General features: G+C 41.5%; 1 protein-coding gene and 1 long non-coding RNA gene across 2 annotated transcripts in view; one reads left to right on the top strand and one right to left on the bottom strand.

Annotated features, from left to right (window-relative positions):
- The first annotated feature begins 844 nt into the window (after positions 1 to 844).
- LOC122414853 (uncharacterized) lies at positions 845 to 1,787 on the top strand. Its single transcript, XR_006261826.1, has 3 exons — positions 845 to 904; positions 967 to 1,009; positions 1,667 to 1,787. It is a non-coding gene; the product is annotated as an uncharacterized lncRNA (long non-coding RNA).
- Positions 1,788 to 1,884: 97 nt separating this feature from the next.
- The window catches only part of LOC122414852 (laccase-2), a 32,228-nt gene continuing 15,675 nt past the window's right edge, over positions 1,885 to 18,437 (bottom strand). The window contains exons 2-10 of the mRNA XM_043426454.1: positions 6,608 to 6,968; positions 6,238 to 6,522; positions 5,131 to 5,404; positions 4,844 to 5,048; positions 4,569 to 4,753; positions 4,272 to 4,467; positions 3,918 to 4,130; positions 3,490 to 3,720; positions 1,885 to 3,383 (exon numbers count right to left, since the gene is read on the bottom strand). Coding sequence (XP_043282389.1) covers positions 3,211 to 3,383; positions 3,490 to 3,720; positions 3,918 to 4,130; positions 4,272 to 4,467; positions 4,569 to 4,753; positions 4,844 to 5,048; positions 5,131 to 5,404; positions 6,238 to 6,522; positions 6,608 to 6,968 — 2,123 coding nt within the window. The 3' untranslated portion in view covers positions 1,885 to 3,210. The remainder of the gene's footprint in view (positions 3,384 to 3,489; positions 3,721 to 3,917; positions 4,131 to 4,271; positions 4,468 to 4,568; positions 4,754 to 4,843; positions 5,049 to 5,130; positions 5,405 to 6,237; positions 6,523 to 6,607; positions 6,969 to 18,437) is intronic.

The following is an 18,437-nucleotide window of genomic DNA, read 5'->3' as shown; positions in this document are numbered from 1 at the left end:
ATCAACCAAATCGATAACAAGAAAAAAATAATTAAATTTATTTAAATAATGAAAAAATAATAAAATAATGAAATTACATTTTTCTGATAGAAGAAAGGTCTCAACGAAAGGATCGCTGGCGAGTTTGAATATCATTGTCCAGAATCGGTCATTAAAAAAAAAAACGTCGAATCAAGAGCAGTACATTCACAAGCGAGTTTCCGTCGAATAGGAGTCCGTTTGTCGCGCAGTTTCGAATTATCATGAACATTTTGTACTATTAGCGTCATCCATCCTAACTAGACCTCTAAAACATAGCACGAGCTTATTCGCTAATAATAACAGTCAATTTGCAATATAAATGGCTCCGAATTCCCTGGAACATCATCGTTTACCTATAAGTTGCTAACGTGCTTGCACCTCATTGCACTATGAATTGTGAGTGAATTTTCATGTTGATACCGCGCACGATCGCCTTTGAATTATATTATTCGTTGTTGAAAACTAAGAAAACAATGGGGTACATTAACGAGAACAGTGCTCCGAGGAAAAAGGCAATAGAAAAGCTCGTTATAGTCCGAAAGGATTTCATTTTTCACGTTGAAATAATATGAATACAGATTAAAGTAAACAAGGAACGGTTTTCACTGAAGATGAGCTTGAAATTGTTTTCGATAATTTCTATCTCGTTGCGAGGTTTAGGCGTTTGGAAAAATAAGCTCTCGCGATTCAGGATTAATGGATTACGATGTGATTTTAACTGGAGTTATGGCCGCGTACCAAACGCGATTAGTGCGTGAGTGAATGTCAACCAAATTCAGAATAATCGGATATTCGTTTTATTTAAAAATGCTCTTTAACTTTTTCCGGTCGCAATCCAACGGCAATATTTTTGCTTCTATGTATTTTCGCAATTCAAGTTTCGGTAAGAGCACATTCTTCTTTGGTTTTTCAGCTTTCTTATTAATTCAAATGTTTTTCTTTAAGCTGTGCAACGGAGATGACGAAGAAGATGACGAAGATGATAGTTGTGAGTATGAATTTCTATTGTTTTCTTCCATCCATTTCGTTTTTTACACTGAGAAAAAAAGTCATTGAATTATACGATAAAATATAGGATCATCGCAAGGTTAAACATGATTAAACAAATAAAATAATTTTAGATCAAACTGCAGATTCGTTCTCTCTGAAAACATTGTTTTTAATCAACAATTGTTTTTTCTCAGTGTACTTGTTTCTGTCTAAACCGACCATACTTTATGTTCGTCACGTTTTTCGGCTCATACTCATCATCACTTTCAGTATTCTAGTAATATTTGGTTTGTTGCTCGACTGGAACACTTAACTTTATTTAAATTCATTTAGGTACTGTCTTGAAAAAGTTGAAGATCGCGGATATTGGATTATGGAAGCAGGCTTCCAAATAAATGGCACAAAGTTTAAGCAGAGCAATTATATATTATATCCAATGAACTTTACTCTAAGAGATCTATCGATTAACTGAGCGTTGCAGTGGTCGAAAAAGTGACTCTAACTCTAACGACAAAGGGCCTGGTGTCGACCTCTTTCTTGATCTGTATATTCGTTTTATAAACAAACTTATAGGACTGCGAGCACGCTCTCATGTGTATTGTTTAATATCAAGTTTTATTACTGTGCTGATGGATTATTTTTGCTCATATTCCAGTAGCGGAAGAGGACGAGGATCCTTTCAAACACGACGCAGAAATTATAGAGGCCTGGATGCGTGACAAAGAGGCTAGAGCTAATAATAAGAAGATATCGGATTATGGTAGAGACGATGTGGACGCGGCATTTCGCAAGTTCTACCGGGGATAACCGCATTCAAGCAAGTTCATTCGCTCAAAAATATTTCTTCACACCCTCGAAAAGTGCAGAACGATGTATTTAAAACGGGTTTATTATTACAAAAGATACATGCTTCTCCTGCGACATTGAAGAACATTAGTTTGTGAAACGAGTGACGAGAGCAGCAAGATATTACACAGTAATCTATAAAATACCTGCGTCAATCTTTACTCATTGATTACCATTTCTCCTACCACCTTCCGTAGATACGCGATACCAAAAAAAAAACTCCCAACTTTTCAATGAATATTTCAAAATATTTTTTCCACGGAGCCGATCAAACCTTTGAAAATGCAGATACCACGTTTCATTTTTATTTTTATTTTTATTTTTTTCATTACGTTTTAATGTCTTCAACGAATAGTCCTCGTTTAATAATAATTCAATACGAAAAATCAATGGCTTATATAACAGTATGGATATTCTCAAATGCATGCAAAATGTCGCGAGTAATAAGTATGAAATTTATCAATTGATTGAGCTTATGAGAATTGACGATGTTTTAGCTTAATTTACATCTCAACGGCGAGCATCTTATTTTGTAATTCAACGATGACACAGTCATGAAATTCCAGTTAAATGGGCTTCCATTCCACCTTCACTTCGACTTATGAATATTTTTTTTCACCCCTCTCGTTCTTTCCCTATTATTCTTCGTGCTTTCCATCATTCGTTAAAGTTTCCCGCGATAAAGATACAAGCTCGTCACGCACCGATAATAACATTAAACCTCTACATTATTTACAGAATTACATAATTATTATCGACGCAATAAAATAATAATAATAATAATAATAAAAATAATAATACAATAAAATAATATGAATTAATGTTAGTGACATCCGTATGCGTATCCGTCGGTAGCGGAATTCCTTCGGTCCCGATCGGGTGATTTTTAAGCTGAACACGTTTTTATTTCCGATCGGACGCAGTTCTCTAAGTGTCCAGGAATAATTAAATAAATATTTATTTCGTGGCTAAAACGAACGGTATAATAAATTGAGTATCTTCCAATAATTATCATGATCGTCTGACCATCGGTTTCTTCTTTTTTGTTTTTTTTTGTTTGTTTGTTTTTTTTTCTTTCGTTCGTGGCAAGCCACTCTCTTCGAGTGCCGTTCGTCTACGTGCGTCGTGTTAAATGACAGACGGTTTTTCGAAGGGCACGAGAGATGTGGGATCGAAGTTAGGCTAAGTTGCGTATTTGCAGGTTTTTTGTTCTTTTACATTTCGCGAGTACGCAGCTATTTAACCGTTGGCATATACGAGACTAAAATGATAATTTTTCGTTTGGCTAATTCATTTTGCATCGTACTGACACCGGTAAATGGGCATCGTTGACTCGACTATTCACAAATGGTATCAATGGAACGCAGACTCGATCGGTAGCGGCGGCGTTATCGGTGGCAAATGATCTCCGCACGTTGGGAAATTTGGTGGCGTTGGTGGCAGATCCGCATGCGTGCCAACGTGCAATATTAAATTCATACCGATTACTATGTGGAAGAGGAAATGACAATGGAAGAGCCAGTAACCTGTTGAAACAATATTTAGCGATTAAAACAAACTCAATGCAAATATCGTTTGTTAAGTTTTCAACGCGGTAATTAATTAAGCCGCTATTATGGAGAAGACACGAACCAGGATTATCGGCACGGAACCGGAATACGACGTAACCGTTGTTCGGCACCGCAATCGTGTCCTTGGAAGGTGGAAGGTTGAACTCTCTGTGCAACAATCCTCGCCTGTCGAGATCGAGGGCGTGTTTGAGATTGATTTTTTTCACGTTCTTGTCCGGCGATCTTCCCATACCGATCACGTTGAACGCGTACCCGTGCAAGTGGAACGGATGCGAAAGATTTGGTTGTTGTACTGAAAAATATTGACGAAAAAATCGGTTACTCATTCCGTTGACGTACACAATATTTGAGTTTTCTTTACCGATTTTTTCCAACCGGTAGATGGCATTTGACTCTCGTTGAGGAAGAAAGAGGAACGAGTATGATCGGTAACGAAGAAATCATGTTGAAGAGGAATAATCGGCAAAGAGGAAAATCACTCGATCTTACCTTCGTCGACTAGTACAACCTCGACGATTGCGTTGTGAGGGATATCGACTTTGTGAGTGCACATGCAATTAGCGCCACAATCGGCCGGCCTGTTGTCGCCGTTGCAGAACTGCTCGGGCGGAATGTCATCGATCTGGGAAAGCGGAGGAGCTGGTGGGAAAGTGAAAGATATTTCGTCCACCAAAGAAATGACGTGGTCACCGGTCGGCGCAACTGTTTTCAGAAACAACAAGACACAACGGCGTTGAAATGTTGGTTTTGAAAAAATCGAAGGGCTTACCATCGATCGGTATACTCGACCGAGTGAAATTTTGATCGTGGATCGAAACGAGTTAGCGTCGGCGCGTCACTCACCCAGGAAACGATTGTAAGTGTTGGGCTGGAAGACTTCTTCGGGTCTGTAGAAGAGGAAACGGAATGGCAAGAATATTTTGACGTCGGGACGTTCCTGAAGAATCCCCTCGTCGATGTGACGCGCGTTTTTCAATTGGTTGACGCAAATGGCATCCTCTCGCGGTTGATTACAAATGGCATCCAAGGGATTGAGGACCTAAGAAAAAACAATGTTTTTAAGCAACAATAAAAATGAACTCTCTGAACAATCCTGGTTGATCGAATGAACGTTTGTTTTCTTTTTATTTCTGGACTCACGACGCCCTGAGGAAGACCGAGATCATAAGTTGGAGCTGCGGAGCCTGGCTGGTAAGGTCCTCGAGCGTAACGAAGTACGGCCAAATTTTGGGCTCTCTTGATTCCACATTCTCCGAGGCCACGAAGTTGGATCCAATAAGCTCCCGGGGCCTGATCAGCGTTTATAACGAAATCGTAACGCTCTCCTAAAAACCATTTGTTTAAGTATTGAACAAAATTCCTCTTCAACGACGAGCAAGAAGCCGGAGAATTGCTGCTCTCCGTTTTCAACTCACCCGAGAAAGATATGATGGTGTTGACTTGCACCGGATGCACTGGTTCTCCATCGGTCGCGATTAGTGTGAGCTGGTGACCTTGGAAAGTAATTTGAGCCGGGCAAACGGAACCGAAGGAATTTATCAACCGGAAACGATAGCGACGACCGGGCGTAATGGTGAATACTTCTAGAGGAGTGTTGGTCATGAAACCTGTGTTCGGGTCCTGGAAATAACGCAAAGAAAAAAAGCATAACGATAAACATCTTTGGTGGCGGAATTTTATTGAATTCCAACCGGAAACTCACCCTGAATTGTCCTTTGCCGTTGATAAGAACCGTTTCGGGGTCTTGTCCAGTGTTGACAGCCAATCGTCCGGGGTATCTTTCAGCAGCATCTTCGTGCATCCAATCACTGATCAAAACAACGTGAGTCGTTAGATCGTAATCGTAGAGATTGCTGTTCGGATCTTTGCTAGGAGGCTGTCGAACGACTATGCTACCGTAAAGTCCGTCCATTTTCTGGAGACCGGTGTGAGCGTGCCAGAAGTGGGTGCCAGCGTTTCCAGCCGTCCATTGGTACCTGCGCGAATCGATGAGTTTCATCATTTTTGTTGAATTTTTTTTCGACCAAATTGACATTTGATTAGACAAGCGGAGCTTTCGATGGTAGACAAATCTACTTTACGAATTCGTTAAGAATTTCATGCGGCAAAAAAGAAACTTTGCACAAATCAGCTCTAAAAATTGAAGACCCAATTAAGGGGGTTACCCCGTGTAGGAGCCGGGGTTTTTCGAGTTTTTTCGCGATTTTTTTACCGCGAGGAAAAGAATAAAAGATTTTATTAATTTGAAGAGTTTATTTATTGGTATTTCAACTCTACGATAGAATTTTTTAACTCTGATATCTCCTGTTAATTCGGTGTAAAACTACTCCACAAGAACCCGCATATGTTTCTCCATGGTCTCGACGATTCCGGGAGATTGGTTAATCTGAGATGAAAAAACCAATGAGCGTTTTGATTCGTAAAGCAGTGGCTATCGCCCGAACTGAAATCACACAGAAATATAAAAAATTGAAGGATTATTGCGCTACGAAATATTTTTGAAAACTGAAATCTTGTGTTTCAAAGCGCGAAAATCCTTCAATCCTTAAAATTCCTGTATGATTTTAGTTCAGCCGATAGTCACTGCTTTACAAATCAAAATGTTCTCCGATATTTTGATCTCAGACTAACCAATCTCCCGGAACCTTTTATTAGTATTCTATTCTTTTCCTTGCCGCAAAAAATCGCGAAGATACCCCGAAAAATCCGGCCGCCACACGGGGTGACCCCCTCAATTAGCATGCTGACCAGTATGCAATAACCGTAGGGTAAATTTTTCCAGAGGTCGATCAACGCTTCGTTGACTCACCTGAAGGTGTTGCCTTCCTGAATGGGACACTGAGTGACATAAGGAACTCCGTCGTAGTGCTGAGATCCTTTTTGCCAGATGCCATGCCAGTGAAGAGTCGCTTCCATGCCCTGCATGTGGTTTTCAACGTCGACGACGACTTTATCCCCTTCGCAAACTTGGATACTCGGTCCGGGTATCATTCTGTTGGCAGTGAGGATTCCTCGTTCAACGCCATCAGCGAGGACACATTGGCAGTGGCTCCACACAGTGTTGGTTGCATTCGGAGTGCAGACTTGGCAAGCACTGTTCGATGAAACAATGAAAAAATGTATCTCAGTAGGTCGTTGGACACGGCGGCTCCTGGCGATTTTTAACGGCCGTTACTCACGCTCCAAGGACTGTGTAGTGTTCAAGGGTAAAGTGGTAATAACATATCCGGGGTGGGTCGCCCTCTCTGCAGGCCCGGGCACATTCGTCGGGCGCCGACAGCGATGGGTTCCTTCGAAGCTCCGCCGTGGCACGTTCGCTGTAATCCAGTGGCCTGGTCCTCGGTGGCCTTTGGGTTACGCCTCGGCTACCCAGATTGTCGATGCCACCGAAGCCACTCTGGAAAGCGTTGTTTGGATGGGTCTGCACCAGACCGTGAGCGGACGAGAAAAATCGGGTCGAGTCATCTTGGGCGAACACGTTCCCGGTTTTGACAGATGGACTCCAGAAAGAAGACGCTGTTGATTGGTCGGATGCCACGTCTGTAAAAACATCGAACGAAAATAGGATTCGATTGAGTTTTTGAAAGATTCGATAAAAATAAGTTTCCTTTAGGACCCAAGCGATTCAAGTCGAATTCGAAGGTCCTTAATACACTGCGGAGAACATCGATGACGTACAACAAATTTCATTAATATTTGATGCATGCAATTTACGTAATAACGGTTATCATGAAACTTTCGAAGCATAAAATCGTGTCCTGACGATCCATTTGAAAATAGATCATCCGATTATGACTAGCTAAGGATAATGCTGACTATCAGAGGGTTCGTGATAGTTTGATCGGTTTTGCTTGATGACAGGTGAAAGCGTGAGGAAGCAGTTTGCAACAATTCGATGAAGAAGTAAATTCATTTTTCTTGAAATTCTCGAATAGTTTATAAAAGTGAAAGTCCGCTGTGTGTGAGCGGGGCAAAAACGAGTGGATATTTGTAGCTTCGTGAATTTTTCATTTTAGTGTTATATTTGCTTCACATTATCTGAGATCGATCGTCGAGATGAAGTCGAATGAAAATTTCTTGACAAATTGCACGTTCAAGCCGGTTTTTATCGCGAAACGAGTTTACCGAGCAGACCTTCTCGGAGAATAGCAACTTTGTTCTTCGCTATTCAGCACCATTCGCCGAATCAATGCTGGTTTCTCCTCTAGAAGAAAAAACCTTATCGAACTTGAATTGCATCGACATGAGTCGTAACCAAACTCGAAAGATTCGCACTACCGCGTGGCAAAAGAAACACGATCGTAAGCGCGTTCATTCTCTTTCGAAATTTCCATAGCAACATTTTTTTCAACTTCGTGACTTCCGGTCAGAAATTCAACGCAAGTTTCCTACTCCGCTGGCAGGAGGGATTGGCAAAAAAATAGGAATTTCAGCTGCATCCTACTCGCAGAACTTTCTATCCCAGTACGGGTCTCACGGACCCGAGAATTTAACAGAGTCATTAAAAAATCTTATGAAAGAAGGTGATGATCGAAGACCCGAGGAGAAGGAGTATTACGAAGTGGCAAAAATAGAGCAATAAATAGTCCACTATGAAGATCAAAGCTTGGAGGAGAAGAAAAAGGAGCTGTGACAGCTGAGAATATTTCTTCTCTTTTTTCCCGGCTCACGCGACACGCTCACATACGTTTTGTTCCCTATCTCACGAAGATCGTCGCCATATAGCTCTCAACTCCTTTGCTGGGCAATGTTCAAAAGATTCAACCAATGTGACAAGAAAAAAACTAAGAAAAAACGTGCAGTATTTCACAGACGCGGCTCCTCTCTTTCATCTCTTCCTTAATCCTTCATTCTCATTTTTCACGGAGCAAAGCATACTCCAATTTTTGTTGCTGGTATGAAAAAGTGAAAAAAAAAAATAAATAACATTTTGACTGGTGTTGAGCCCGCAAATCGCACTCATTAAATAAAGAGCACATAAATAAAGGGCTCTCAGCGTAAATGCATCGACGACGAAATGTCGACGAGCGCGCATCGAGCCTCGAAACTTCCAGAAGGAAATCGAGGCTATATATTCGCATGACTGGGGCAAAAAGCCCCAAATCTATAAAATTATCGATCAACCGAAAATCGGCAGTCTTTGACGAGAATCGTAACGAGATTGGTTTCGAGGCAACGAAACCTCGAATTCGTAACTTAAATAAACTTATTGTTAACTTGTTGTAAAAGTATCGACTCGCGCGGAGTTCAGCTCTTTTTGATCTTAATCTCTTAAAAACCCGTCCTCGATGCTCGTCCCTTCGCGACACTCGCATTATTGTCTACAGCGTTCAAACAATTTCAAATTTGATTGAGTAAAGCAGAGCATCCCACGAAGCGTCTTCGGACTATAACAATTAAAATATCTTTAGCATTTTTCCATCTCATTGTTGGCCGAGGGGAACAACTCTTTCGTAAAAAATAACGCTTGCACAGCGAGCTCAATTGTGCAGCATTTGTCGCCGCATTGTTTATGTATTTAAAGAAGCGTCAGAGACAACGGAGCTCGTTATTCGTGCGAGTTTTTGTAGAAATTTCTCGCACTCCCGTTGCAATTAACAGAGCTCGGCGTGGACGCGTTGCGGCTCAAGGGTGACGAGTTTTCACTGCGAAGAGCATCCGGTTCCTGTTTTCTACGCAGGCGCATCTCCATTTGTTTCTCCATTCCCTTTGAGTGTGGCTCATCAGTGTCTACGCCATTATCGCAAGGCTCTGTTGAATCAGAGGTGTGCGAATCTGGCTGGAGCCGCGAGAGTGTTTTAGCGTTCGAAGCACGTTGCATTCGTCGGCTCTTCGTTCCTGAATCCCCATTTTTTCATCCGCGCTCACAAACAAATGAAGAAACGAATGAGAGTGTCTTTCGATAAAGGTCTTGCGACTGTCAACTTTCGGCGCAATTTATTTCACTCAGTACACGAGCCGTTGCAGCGAAAGCGTTGTAACTTCGCTCCGAAATAATAAAAAAACATAAAAACATGAAACAAACAACAAACAAAAATTAAGTACAAAAAAATATCCATGGTAATTCGACGTTCGAACGGGAGGTCCTGCATTCAAGAAGAGCCAATTTATGGGCAGCGTACGTGCACGTACATCGTTACGGTGTACCACGAAAGATAAGGAAAAAGAGAGAGGAAATGACGAACGGGTGGACGAAAGAGAAATGACAAAAAAAGCTTGTGTTTACTTTCTACATTTTTTTATCGTCCTATTTTTTTTTCTCTCTCTTTTTTTTATCGACGAGAAGAATCGGGAGCCTTAAATCGACAGCTCAATTACGGAATATTGCTCACGTAGCTTTTTCGTCTTCACGACCAATCAGAGCGCGCGCCAGGCGCTCCGAAAACTTATCGGAGTAGCTTTTGCATCGAGAACCACAATTATTGCCTGACGTCTCATTCTAAACGTGATTATCGGCAGGTTAAGGTGTTCCACTCTTCTCATGTACATGAACACACTCAACGCGAGGACGATTGACCTTTAATTTTCTCAAATCGCACGATCGACCTTAACAGTCGAGACTTGCGTTTGCACGATTCTCGCCAAGGCGTTAAGATCCTTTTTCCTAATGTTAGGTATTGAATTCTTAACACTATAACGAAATTCATACCGGCGGTTGCTAATGCTTTGCCCGTTAATCGATAACCGCAGTGATGGCATTCTTTACCCGCAGAATTTTCAACCATGGGACGTTTCATAACAAATTAAGTCGGAATTATTGCTCAAATTCATTACTCAAATTGAATCTTGTCGTAAAAGGATTTTTTTATGAATATTCACCCGGAAAAATCGTTCCTCAAAAAACTGAGATCGATTTCGCAGTTAAAATTGAAATTTACAAGAACACAAACGTTCCAGACTTGGCACGCTGACTGAATTTGTGGGGAATGATAATTTGCATTTTTTTCTCTTTCCACACTCATTCCACGAGGCTTCGCTTTCGTTTATTCTTTCAGATTCGATCAATAGAATCGAGTTGGTTTGAGGAAAGCAACGAGGTTCGTGGCTTCAGCAAAGTGGCCCAAAACGGCCTGTAGACGGTTGAACAATGCAAGAGGATCGTGTGCTCAGGTTGAGTGTTCTGTTCCACGACCTTTAATGGTCGGGGCACGGTTGCCGAGCCCACCTTGAAGCGGAGAATTTCTATCGATCGTTTCTTACTCTTCATTTCATAGAATACACATTTCGCATGCTCATACAAACATTTTCATATTCTTATCGATGGTAAATCGACGCAATTAATTCTCCATTCACATTAATTTTGCTCGGGACGCCCGAGAGCTCGGGGCGTTGAAATTTCATTGTTTGTTTTAAAAAATCGAATTTCGCTGCAAAGGAAAATTAGCGATAACGAAGATCGCATAATTGGACAGAAATAAGACACTTTTATAGCATTCGGCGGACGAAAACGTAAAGAATAAAAGCATCTCGATGACTCGTCGACCTGAAATCAGTTCCAACAGCTTGGGAAGAATCGAAGCATCGCGCAATCTCATTGGCAAACTCGAAGAAAAAAAACTTAGCAATTCACCGCTGATGATCTTCGAGGTTAAAACGTGGCGAATCGCTGCAGTCACAGACGTTATAAAGGTCACAAGAATGGAATAATGGTAGCACGGTAAATGCGGATTTTTCATCTACAAAAGTCGATGCCCCATTCGAGTCTCCGGGGGGTTCACATAATGTTTCCAATGCTGAGCGCAGCGCAGCGAGTGCATCGTCGCGGTGCAGCGTGGGACTCGGGTCTTCGGCACTCGAATCGTGTCGTAAATCAATGTTTCTGTTTTCAAATCAACGTGAAATATTTTCTAGGCTCGAAATTTCTTCGTCACAGACAAGAATCGAGAAACATTTCGATGGAAGACTGAATATCTTCGCGACATTCGTAACTCCCGGTGCTGGTCCAACTATTTAAAGGCGCACGAGAACAAACTTATCCTTCGCTCACGATCGAATCGCATTTTCTTTATCGATTCAGGCGTTCGTCAGATTTCAAGCGTTTCTTCTTCGCGACGATTTTTTCGTAGCTCTCGTGCCATTTTTACGAGGAGTTTGGAGCGAGTCGCTGATTGGAATTGCACTGAACTCTAATTAGTCGCGCTCGATTTACTCGCACGAGCAGACCATTGCGCAACGATCCACGAGAAAGACTTTTGCATTCGTTCCGCGTGTCGATTTCTCGTCACTTGCGCTCAGCACACACCAAGGAAAAAAAAGTATTCCGTGTCTCGTTGGACTTTACGACTTGAGCGCGGGAGGCTGAATAATTGCGTATGCGGTAAACGCAGCACAGAAAAGTGCGATGATCTTCCGCGCAGTGGCTCGAACTTGGCCTTATCCTTATTTGTGTATCATCTCGTGGAATTCAAGCGCATGCTCTCCGTCTCTTTTTATCACTCTTCCATCACAAAGCATCGCAAATGTTGTCGGCACATTAGCCTCGAGCAGACGTTCCCAAGTCTCTTGAGGAGTTGCACAATCGTTCTCGAGAGACTCTCGAGCTGCTGATATTTTCTACGCTTCTCCGCGCGCGATGCATTCACAATTGTGTTATGCATTCGAGATTATTTTATCAAGAGGAGTCGTTATAAATTTTATTTTTCAACTCGAATATCGAGGAAACATTTGTTTTCGTTAGAAATACACGAAGATTTTTCTCCTCCTTAGGCTTCAACGAGTTTTTAAAAATTTGGAATTTCATGATCGTTGAAAAATGTCGAGGACTGCTCGTGACCACTCGACGTCGATTTTCGTAATAAATTCATTCAGAAAAATTGCACGAGGGATGAGAACCGTGAACTTGAGACCGAGTTTCAAGTTTCTCGAGGCGTATCATCCCGTGGGATCGTTCGAGATGCATGTACAAAAGCGTGTGTCTCTGTTGATACACGCACCTGTGCAAATGGCGTGGACGAGGGGAGAAGCTGAGTGCTGCCGTGTGCGGAGGTACGCGCGAGAGTTTCTGCGGTCGAAAAAAAAATAATTAAAGTTTGTGATTGCGGAGAGGAGCGTACGAGTGCAAGAGAGAAATTTCTGCAGCGGACTCTTGAGCGCGATGACAGTGGCGAATCCTTAATCACCTGATTTATCCCAATGGCCCCAATCATGCGAGTACGCTCACGGAGGTGACGATAATTATGATTTTATTAATGAGTCAATCATCACTTAATAACTTTAAGGGGGATCCTGCTTTAGGAAGTCGAAGAAATCCATTGTTTTCGTGAATGTTTTTAGGATGTCAATAACTTACTATAGAGAACTTTTCGGTAATAGTTTCAAGAATTTTTCAAGACAGAAACATTTTTTTAGTATGAGAAATACTAATTTGCACGTGGTCTATACGCAAAGTCTGAGTGAGTGAGGGAGAAATCGTAATTATTGTCTAAACCGAAAATTCCAAATTTTTATTCCATTTTCATATATTTTCCTTCCATATGAACCTACAAAAACCCGAAAAAATTGTGCAATTCTAGATTTTTAGGGAGTTTGAAATAAAAACGCTTCTAAAGAAGAATATCGCTTCAACGCGCTGTAAATATAGAATTTTGCAATTTTTTCGGGTTTTCGTAGGTTCATGTGGAAGCAAAATATGAAAATGGAAAAAAAAATTGGAATTTTCGTTTCAAACAAAAATTACGATCTCCACATTGTACACAGCCGAGAAACTTTGACAATGGGACTTGCCGTATAAGCCACGTGCAAATAAGTATTTCTCATATGAGAAAAATGTTTTTGTGCTTTTGAAATATGCTTGAAACCGTACCGAAAAGTTCGCTATGGTGAGTAATTTCTATCATAAAAAAATCCCCGAAAACAATAGATTTTTTGACTTTCTAAAGGAAGTACCTTAACACGAATGAGCAGTTGACTGACGAATCATTTGATTTTGAAAACGAAGCTCGAGATTGAAGAACACGGAAATGAATTAAATCCTACGGCCAATCGCGACTATTAATCGAACTCTTTCAAGAGAAATTGCGATTCACCTTCGTCTTAATAAGAGGAAATAAAAATTCCAGCTGAACTTGAATAGAGAATCATTTCGCTGCAAGTACACAATCCTATGAATAAATAAGAGTGTTGGACTGTGCGGCGGAGATGAACGAGAACGATTGAAGAAACCAGAGAAGGTTGGTGCCCCGAGATTGCAGCATCATCTCGCAGGCAGGCTCGCGAGCGTACGGTATCGCTCGAGGCTTTTTTCTCTCATTTAATGGTGTCTTCAGCCGAGAGTATGATAAATTTATTAATAGCCACCTGTGCGTTCGAACGACCCTGAGGTAAAGCGAATCCTCGATCAACGTCCTCGATCTCGGAGTCTCGTTGTAGAGCAATCCAAAAGTCCTTTCAATCGAAATATTCTACGATCAAATTTTCGAGTTAAAAGTTCCATCGGATGGGAGGAAATTTTGCAATAAAATTGAATTCAGAGCTTGACACTGAAAGTCTCAAATACGACGAGCGTTATTATTCAACGAAACATTCAACTGCGCAGGCCTCGTGCTAATAAATGATTTGCATCGACAGAGATGTCATCGACTTATGCTCGCATGCATTTTTTCCCATTTATTTTCTCATCGCCGTAAGTAGCTCGAGTCCCAAGTATTCTGCATAATTAACGTTCCTCATTTCTTCGTACGACTTTGCAAGGACGCTGCTACCGTTATGCGTCCATAATAAACGCCTCTGTAAATGTGTGCTTCGCATTAAGTTTATCCGAGGATTACATTTCACGAAATTTCACGAGCGAAAACCCGAATGACAAGCACACCATTCATCAATCCTCGATTGATAAGACTCGCGCTCTCGCGCGACCGCACCCGACGCAAATTGGATCAAAAATAATAACTGAACGTGTCAAAAATTGAGCACGAAAAATCAGCGCTACTGTCACAACCTCAAATCTTTCACACTTTTTTTTGACACGCTCCCAATGTTTAGGTCGAATCGAATCTTGGGACGAAGGAGTTTCGTGTCTTCGGTACTGCGTCGAATCAGTGAAAAAACGATGGAAAATTTATTTTCGTAATAATTGCAATTGTTTGATAATTTAAGACATTTTTATTTTTTTATTATTATTTATTAAATTAATTAAACTGAACGATTAAAAATAAAACAGCGTATTTTTTTGGTTCTTTTTAAGGCTCTGCTCGGAAGTAATCTCATCAATCGAGATCGTTAAAATGTTTGCTGGGAAAAGTGATTGCGTTAAACGGACGGGAAGGAAAATAATTATAGGAGAAATTCTGTATTTTTTGCTTTTTTTTTAACTCAACTTTGCGTAGAAGTAATTTAAGCGATTTTGGAATCGAGGACATCGAAAAATCTGCTAGATAAATGGGCGTACGTTTAATCAGGACTTTGGGGAGGTTGGCTATTGCAAAATGAGTGCGAAAGAGAGTTGATCTTTCGATTTAGTGGAACGATTTTGTAGCTCGATAAACTTGACCGTGAAATTCGCGCCTAAACTTGTCTTAGCACACGGAACTAATTATTTATTGAGAATGATAATGAATTAATGCACTTTCTCGGGATTCTCTCCTCATTAATTCGTCTCTGAGCGCGTTGAATTATTCGAAAATCAAATGACTATGCAATTTTTTTGATCTCCCTATACTTTTTCCACTGCGTCTCGCCGTAATGAAACAAAGCGGCGCACAATAAATTGCTTTTCTCAGTGCAAGATAAATTAATTAAGCACACGCACTGTTTAATCGATCGCGGGCGTTCTCCCTCGCACAGTTTCTCGTAGATTTTTGCGCAACAAAAAATGACTCAAAGCCACCCAGAAAAACTGCGCTACGAAAGAAAAACCAAAATTCCAGAAGCCAGCAGCGGGAGGATTACAAAATTCTTGAGGAAAATAAAAACTGGGAAAGAGACAATCGAAGGCTAATTAAAAATTTCTCGGGCAAGGGGGCGTGACCGAGAAGCACGCTACAATACATAAAACTTTTCTACGTCTCGCTACACGTCAAACCAGTGAAAAAGGAACAAATTCACCGAGTGATTTATGATCGAGGTTGTTAAACATCGCGATTTCTTTCACGCTTAAAACTTGGTCACCGTGAATTTTCACTCTTCGCGCAGCCCAGCACCAGCGTCGTCCGAAATTCGAGAATTTCCCTCCGAAATAATTCCATTTTCACGTCGTCGATCCTCGCCGCTCGCACCTACGAAAACACGATCCTCCATCGCCCCACGATTTCCATTGACCGAGGAATCGAGCTCACGAGCACCCACTTAGAACGAGACCGGTTCGCGAAACGAGTCGCATAATTCTAATCGTCACCAGGATCATACCGGTCCATTACGAAAATGAATGTCCATATGCTGTATAATATATCATATTACAGACCTACATATCGAGTCGGACGACCGAACGCTCCACTCGCTTGTGTGTGCCGAGAAAGTGTGTCGAACTTTTCTCTCCTCCTTATGCGCGAGTATACTCTCTGATGGGATGAATCGCTCCGAGTTTAACGATAAGAGAGAAACCGGTGAAATCATAAAATGAATTTTCCGTGATGCGGACCCGAGTGACTAAAAACGTGGAGCGAGGCATATCGGACTGTACAATTGAAATCGGAGCAACTCTATCACAATCGCAGCAGCTCCGTAAAGCATCGTTTTAAAACGATATCGCGCGACTGACACATTCGCAAAGTAAAAATCCACCGTTGCGATAGGCCGCTTTCGTAATAGTAAATAAACAAATAAATAAAGTGTAAACGAGGCTGCGAGGCTTGATCAAGTTTCACGTTAATATGTAACGTTCCCTCGTGTGTGCCATTTGAATATTCGCATATGACTGTAGATATTATCTGCGTTGACACCTCGCCCTGCGATAGCTCGTGTACCAAGTATGTTTCGCTATACGCAGAGTGAAGTTTGTGCCTACATGGACTCGCGGGCGAGTATCAACTCGCGAGAGTTGGACAGCGATGAATTACCACGCTGCGCTTTCGTAATACACCGCAGTTGCCACATTATCGCGTGCGCGTATTCGTCTTGCGCGCCTTTCCATGGTAATATCAATTATTTAAGGTATGACAATTCCCGTCCTCGTATCGCGCACATCGAGTTTATGGCAAGCCTGAGAAGGTGGTTAAATGTTTCGTGGGTCTCGTGGGGGCGTTAAAGTTTCGGGATAAGAAACTTCGTTTCGTGGGCATGAATTTTTGGCTGAGTTGTGAGTGCGCAGATTTCGGGGGGTGTTTCGTGAGGGTGAACAAGCGCGTGGCGGGTTGTTTTGTCGGCGATTGATGAGCGATTCGCAGCGAAGTTTCGATATTTTATTGAGAGATAATCCTCCTAATGGAATTATTGTTGTTAAAGAGGATGATAACGAGAAAATGCTTGCAACGTGTATTTCGTGATTTACAGTTACGTGATTGAATGCGCCGGGCTCGGGAGCGCTTTAATAATAGTAATAACGCACGGTGAAGATGATGCTCCGAGTTTTATTGCGTTTTGGATATTCGTGCAGGCGTTACGCTTCGCGTACTATTGGTTCGTGGCATAAATAAATACGGGTATAAATTATTCACTTATTTATACGTGTACATGAATAACAAAATAGAAAAAGAAACGGGGAGAGAAAAAAACAACCTACCGCCCAAGACGCCGGAGTGGGCTTAATTGCAGTGGAGCAAAATGAAAAAAATAATTGGGCACGTGCCATCCGGAGTTACATAAAAAAGAAAAAAAAAAATATATATACCCGCGGAGCTCGGTACTATTGGGCAAAAGTATGAAAGGAAAACGGACAGTGAATCGAATTAAAATGCCTTTTACCCGAGAATCAATTAACCACTGCTCTTTTAATATTCATGAAAAAAAATAAAATAAAATAAAATTGAAAAAATAAATAAAAAACAAAGGTGAAAATTTGTTTTTCATCAAAATAAAGTAATCTCGGCGGATATCAATGTCCGAATATGATGGAATCATGACAGTTGCAATTTTCACGGGATCGCGCAAGCGTTACACCAGCAATCTGTATCGCCTCCTCGCTCCTGCGATCGTAAACTTTAATCGCATACGAATAAACACACGCATAAAGCGGGGCTGCATATTCCTTTCAGCGTCGATGCACCCTGCGCGATCGTTCTCACAGTTTTTGCAATCATTTCTCTCAAATGATTTTTTCAACGAATATAGCCTGGCCGTTGATTGGCGCGAGCGCGGCGAGCTCTCATCAACGAGGTTTTTTCATACTTTCTTGCCACCCACCCAACGTTTTTTGTACATATTCGCAAAGAGATTGATTTTTTAATCATAATTACACGGATCTTTAGCCTCAGCTTAAAGAATTTCGAGCACATATTCTCACACGATCGTTTATTTTTATGATTTTTTATTTTATTATACCAATCAACTTCGCGGAGAGACTTTTTATGGGGGTTTATTCTTAATATTATTGTTGCCAAAGGATCAATCGAACGGTTTATATCTCGTCGTAAATCGCACGCCGACCGAAGAGGAACAAGGAACAACAGAATCTTTGCCAACTCGTGCAGAAAGCGTGACACCAATTTACACGCGACGTTAGAACGGAAATAGAAATTTCTTTTGCAACAGCTGATACACTCTGTACTTGGATCTTTCCTCAATTCGCTTTCCGTTTCTGCGCTACCTCGCGCTCGCCCGTTTATTTATTACCGTTAGTATTTTCTGCCGATCTCGATCATTCCCTCCTCGTCTTTATTCCCTCGCTCGCCTTCACGTTATTCGCCTTTTTTCACTATTCTGTTTTACTCTCTCGGTTTCAAATTCCACGACGCGTCGAGACTGCCTGGTGTGTGCGCGAGGCGCTCGACAGTTTCATCGACGATAGGAAAACTCTCGCGTTTCAAACGAGCTCGCGATCTCCTACGTGATACGATTTCTTACGCATCATTATCTCTGCGCTCAGTTTTTTCACTCTCTAGATCAATTCAGGGACTCGAAAATTGGCAGACCTAAATC

Source organism: Venturia canescens, chromosome 8, assembly GCF_019457755.1.
Source record: "Venturia canescens isolate UGA chromosome 8, ASM1945775v1, whole genome shotgun sequence".
NCBI classification, from domain to species: Eukaryota; Metazoa; Arthropoda; class Insecta; order Hymenoptera; family Ichneumonidae; genus Venturia; species Venturia canescens.
This window is presented reverse-complemented; position numbering and strand designations above follow the sequence as displayed.